This window comes from Frankliniella occidentalis, unplaced genomic scaffold (genome assembly GCF_000697945.3).
Source record: "Frankliniella occidentalis isolate FOCC.00 unplaced genomic scaffold, Focc_3.1 Scaffold5280, whole genome shotgun sequence".
In the NCBI taxonomy this organism is placed as follows: Eukaryota; Metazoa; Arthropoda; class Insecta; order Thysanoptera; family Thripidae; genus Frankliniella; species Frankliniella occidentalis.
Window position 1 is genome coordinate 1 of NW_026272322.1, and position 5,635 is coordinate 5,635.

Here is a 5,635-nt window from a genome sequence, read left to right on the forward strand (position 1 = left end):
ACAGTACAATAAGGCTTTAGGAAATCTGCCAAACATCAACATCAAACACATACTCTTTTCTTTGACTTGTAGTAGTTTTTGGTAGTGAGGCGTTTACGCACAGGCCTGTGACAAATGGGTTTCCTCTTTGCTACATCAACCTTTTCTTTTTCCATTGTGAATCCATCACGAGTACACAATCCTGTAACAAACAAATAATAATAATTCACAACATTGAAAATATTAGTGCTATGACAAGGTTAGGGTGATTATTTAGACTACAACGACGGACAATACACGACAACGAATGAGGACAGGTAATAATTGTTGTAGTTGGGCAGGCCGAATTAAGAGATGGTTTTAGCTAGTGACTGGTTTTATTCAAGTTCCAACGAAGACTGGTGATTTGACGCTCAGCTGAGCACAAGTAAACATTAGCAAGCCACGTGACATGACAATTGACAACTGACACATGACGTCACAACCAATCACAGACAATCTGACAGGTGGAGGGGAAAGCCAATAGGAAAACGGGTTACAACACCCCTCCCCACAAAAAGAGCTGCTTTACAAAAGCTTTTTAAAAAGGTAAAAAGAATGAAAGCAATAAAATTGATTAACATAAAACCTTGCAGTTCCAAAAGAAAAGCAAAAACCATTTCCCCCGACTCTAATGAGCAGCTAATTTTTTAAAAAAAATCACATTAGACGCTGCATAGAACCAATGATGCTATTAACAGAGCAAGCGGCGAAAAAAATTTAAAATTGGAGAAAGCCGCAATAAATTTTAGGGAAAGGTCTGTACTGCAAGTAGCTAAAAGAGATAAAAATAAGTTAATACAAACCAAAAAAAGGTATATAAAAAAAGGGTGATGGATGAAAGAGAAAAAAAAAAAACATTCAAAAAAAATGACATAGAAAAAAGGGTGATACAAAAAAAAAATGATGGATGAAAAAAAAAAGGCAAAGGGGGAAAATCACTCCCGCTTGGGGGCCTGTGAAATGCGGCCGGATCTTGTCACAGTAGGTACGGCCCCAGGGTTGATGACAGTATTGGTAGAACCGCGTGGCCGTCCTCGCTGTCCTCGACCGCGAGATGCAGGGGTGGTGAGGATGCCGCCCCGTCCAAGAGGGTTCAGGCCGACCAAGGGATTGACCTCCGGGCTGAGATGCGGTGGTGACAGTGAACTCTCGCTGCCCAGCTCATGTCCTTCCTGACGAGGGCTCTCTGTCTCGTCCCTGAGGGGCTCCTCCCGAACTGGAGAAGTCTGAGGAGTCTGGACTGGAGGAGTCAGAGTAGTCCGGAGCGGTGAGGGCGGGGGCGTCCTCGGTTGCTCGGGCTCAGGAATGAGGGTCAACGCCTCAGTGGAAGGCTGCACCACGGGGATGACAATGCTGCCTGTCGCCGATGAAGGCGTCGCCGTGGCGGTAGGCAACTCCTCTGACACTGAAGGCGGAATGGGTGGGCGGCCGCTATCATCGTCCTCCTTCGTTAGCCTCCTGCGCACCTCGTCCACCGAGACCTTCAGGATGGAGCCGTCGTTGAGCTGCACCACGTAGATTCTGCAACCCAAAGCCTCCTTAAGATAACCAGCCTCCCAGGAAGTGGTACCTCTTACACGTTTCAGTGCCCAGACAAGTGTGCCTGGTTGAAGTGGAGGCTCCGTCGAAGTAAGGGTTGGCCAGCTGTCCGGATGAAGGCGCCGGAGAGGAGACCTTGAAGGCCGATTGGAGAACATCACTTCGGCCGGAGAGACGCCGTTGGCTGCCGACGGGCGATTCCTCATGGAATGGAGAACTCTGGCTAGCCTGGCATGGAAGTCCCCCTCGGTGAACTTCCTCAGCAGCTCTTTCACAGAACGGACTGTCCTCTCCGCCAACCCGTTGGATGCTGGATGCCAAGGTGGGGACATGACGTGCCGAACATTGTTGTGCAGGAGAAACTGCTCAAACTCCTTTGAGACCAACTGCGCTCCATTGTCATTGACAATGGTACAGGGAATGCCGAAATCTGCAAAGATGTATCTGATGTGAGTAATCAAAGTAGCAGCAGTTAAATTGTTTACTACCTTTACAAAGGGCCATTTGCTGTAAGCATCAATTCCAATTAGCAGGTAATGCCCCTCGACAGGGCCAGCATAGTCCAGGTGGACTCGTTCCCAAACTTCACGAGCAGCTGGCCAGCAAGCTGACGTAGATTTTGGAGGAGCACTGGCATTCTTCTGGCATTCTACGCATGCAGTGACTTCCTTCTCCAACTCCCGAGACATCCCTGGCCACCAGATCAGCGACCTAGCCATGGCCTTGGTGTGGGCAATCCCAAAATGAAGAGAGTGCGCCAGCTTTAAAGCAATGTCTTGAAGAGCGGGTGGCACTACCGTACAATAGCCTCGCAGAAGACAGCCTTTCATCATGGACAGCTCATCCCTCTTCAGATAATAGGGTTTAGCTTCTTCTGGAACAGATTGAGGCCAACCAAACTTAACCCACTGGATTACCTTGCTCAGGAGTGGGTCCACAGAGGAAGCGTTGCAAATATCCTTAGCTGAGATGGGTGACCAATCCTTGGCTTCCAACAGAAAAATTCCGGCTGGTTCCACCTCTACATCCTTGTGAGGAACTGGACATCTACTCAAAAAATCAGCATTTCCCATCTTGGATCCTGGCCTGTGGACAAGGTGATAGTTGAAAGCACTTAACTTCAATGCCCACCTGACCATTCGTGGAGATAGATGCTCTGGGATGGGTGCTTCAGCTCCGAGAAGAGAGATCAATGGCTTGTGATCCGTAAGGATTTGAAACTCCTGTCCCAATCCGTACAAGTATTGATGGAATTTGGTCACACCAAAGATGATGGCCAGGGCCTCCCTGTCCAGCTGCGAGTAATTCCTTTCTGCCTTAGATAGAGTCCTGGAAGCAAACAAAATTGGTGCATGTTCTTCCAAACCTTCCTTGTTTTTCACGATGTGACTGAGGACTGCGCCAACGCCATAAGGTGAAGCGTCTCCTGCCAAAACCAGAGGTTTCTTCGCATCGTAATGAACCAGCACGGCATCTGAAGTCAGCTGATTCTTCACTGCCAACAACGCAGCTTGATGCTCTTGGCACCACTGGAACGCAGCTCCCTTGTCGAGAAGGCGGTGTAATGGCTCCAGGATTGTTGACTTGCCTTTGAAGAAACGGCTGTAAAAAGAAATCAAACCAAGGAGAGATTGAAGGGACTTCTCGTCATGGGGTGTAGGTGCTTCCATGATGGCCCGAATTTTCTCCTTCGTTGGGTGAACACCTTGTTTATCCACTCGGAATCCCAGAATTTCCAAGGAAGAGGTTATCCAGGTGCATTTCTCAGTGTTCAGCCTGATGCCTGCTTGACTCAGAAGCAACAGAGCTCTTCCCAGTCTCTTGGAGTACTCTTCGAGGTCAGCTGCGAAAATGTAAACATTGTCTTGATAAGCAACTGTGCCCTCCAGCTTACCCAGCAAGCCGTCCATTAATCTCTGAAAGATTGCTGGAGCGGTCTTCACACCAAATTGGAGGGTGGTGGGGCGGAAGAGGCCTCTCTTGGTGTTGATGACCATCAGCATGGAGCTCTCCTCATCCACCGGGATCTGGAGGTACGCCTCTTTGCAATCCAGTTCTCCAAAGATTGTGGCTCCAGATGCCGCTGCCAAAACTTCTGAAACTGTGGGTGAACAGTAGGAATCAGTGAGCAAAGCAGGGTTCAAAGTACTCTTGTAGTCAGCGCATAATCTCAGCTCCCCATTCTTCTTTTGAACAGGGACTAAACCACTGGCCCACTCAGACACTTCCACTGGAACCCAAACTGAAGAGGAGATGTTGTGGTCCACAGCATCGTTGTACTTCGTAATCAGAGGGAATGGAATTGAACGAGCAGGTTGATACTTTGGTTTGGCTCCAGGCTTCAAGTGAAGGTGAACAGGAGGTCCATTGTATCTTCCCGTCCCTCTTCCAGTGACACAAGGAAACTTGGCTGCCCATGATGCAATGTTTTCCGAAGACAACTCTGTGGGCTTGACAGGTGCAGACATTTGGGGTAATTCCGATTGAACAGCATGAATAGTGAACTTGTCAATTTGCAATGCTTGTCGTAGGAAATCCTTGCCCCAGAATGCACGAATCCAATTCCTACCAAGCAACGTGGGAGCACGCAGTGCTTTGACTGGGCTAATCAACAAGGGCAGCTTGAAGACCTTACCTCCAAAGGAGACCTCTACACCGACGCAAGATCCCGTGGAGTGCGGTTCAGTGCAGCCCCAAGAATAGAGTTGCACTGGAGACATTTCTGTATCCAGTGATGACCCAAAAAGCTTTCTAAAGGTAGACTCTGCCATCACGGTTTTCTGAGCTCCGTCATCAAACTGCATTGTGGTGTTGACCCCATTCACGGACAAGGTGATGTGGATTGGGTCATCCTCAGGGTCGTCTAGGAAACGTGACTGAATCTGGAATAACTCAGAGTATGCATCGTATGAACAATTATGAGAAGGCATGGCAGGGGAAACTGGAGGTTCGGGCTGGGAGGACACAGGCTGCTGCGCAATCACACAGTTTGCTGTAGCAGATGGATTGCTCTTCTTAGATTTGCAAGCTTTTACTAAATGGCCTACCTTACCACAGCCCGAACACTTACAACTATTATATCCCAGGCTGCATCTTCTCACGGAGTGTCCAGGTTCGCCACATCGGAAGCAATTCAGGTCAGCTGAAGATGTCTTCTTGTTAGGACCGCCTCTGCCCTTGCCGCCGAAGTCCCTCGGTTTGTTGTGAAGATTTACTGCATGGACTTCAGAGGTGAGTGAGGTGACGGTCTGAATACACTTCTTGCTTGTTTCCGAAGCTTTGATCAGTTCCTTTGCCCCCTCGAGATCGATCTCGGGGAGACCGTAGAGGGTTTCTTGCATCTTGGGGTCCCTGAGCCCTCGCTTACATTGATAAAGCGCCATGCGGTCTCCGTGCCATCCAAGACCTAGACCCTGCACCAGGGTGCGGAGCGCCGCAATGTACTGTCCTCCTGTCTCGCCTTCCTTCTGAAAGCGGCAGACGAAGTTGTTGAACAGAACGCCCTGGTTAACGGCCGGACGCACCTTCTCTTGCAACTTCTGCACAAGGTTGACAAAAGAGACCATCTCTATGGTCCGAGGAAACACCCATTCCGCAAGGTATCTCCGTGTCTCCGGGCATAATGCCTTGTACAAGATTCCTCTCTTCTGAGCATCGGTAGTAATTGCTCTTGCATCGAAGTGGAGCCCGAGCTCTTGCAAAAACGTTTCCAGCTGCTCTGGGTGTTCGACGCTAAAACGTGGATAGTCTTCTGCCATGATGACGATTCAGCGAAACTCACCCAGAGACAGACTGAATCTTCAGAGTCTTGATGGTCTTGTAGCTGGTAGTAGGAGCCTTGAAGCCGGCCGCCGGTGGGGGCGTAGAAGCCAGGTGCGCGCAGTACCCGCCGGGTGAAGAAAAGCCGAAGGCGAAAAACAGCATCCAGGAAGCAAAGTCACGTCTCTTGCGGCTGCATTCGATCTCATCCTCGTCGCCAGTGTTGTAGTTGGGCAGGCCGAATTAAGAGATGGTTTTAGCTAGTGACTGGTTTTATTCAAGTTCCAACGAAGACTGGTGATTTGACGCTCAGCTG

General features: G+C 49.4%; 1 protein-coding gene across 1 annotated transcript; it reads right to left on the reverse strand.

Moving 5' to 3' along the window:
* Positions 1–337: 337 nt before the first annotated feature.
* On the reverse strand, positions 338–5,318 carry LOC113208506 (uncharacterized protein K02A2.6-like). The gene is made up of 2 exons (XM_026425525.2): positions 2,692–5,318; positions 338–2,607 (listed from the first exon to the last, which is right to left on the reverse strand). Exons 1-2 carry the CDS (start codon positions 5,316–5,318, stop codon positions 957–959), a joined length of 4,278 nt encoding a protein of 1,425 aa, XP_026281310.1. The 3' UTR covers positions 338–956.
* Between the last annotated feature and the right edge of the window lie 317 nt (positions 5,319–5,635).

Excerpts from the sequence above, each read along its gene's own strand:
- LOC113208506 (XM_026425525.2), bottom strand. The coding sequence starts at position 5,318 with ATGGCAGAAGACTATCCACGTTTTAGCGTCGAACACCCAGAGCAGCTG. Across the intron at positions 2,608-2,691 it reads CTATCTCCACGAATGGTCAG|ATGTCCAGTTCCTCACAAGG; the intron begins GTGGGCATTGAA and ends TTTTTTGAGTAG.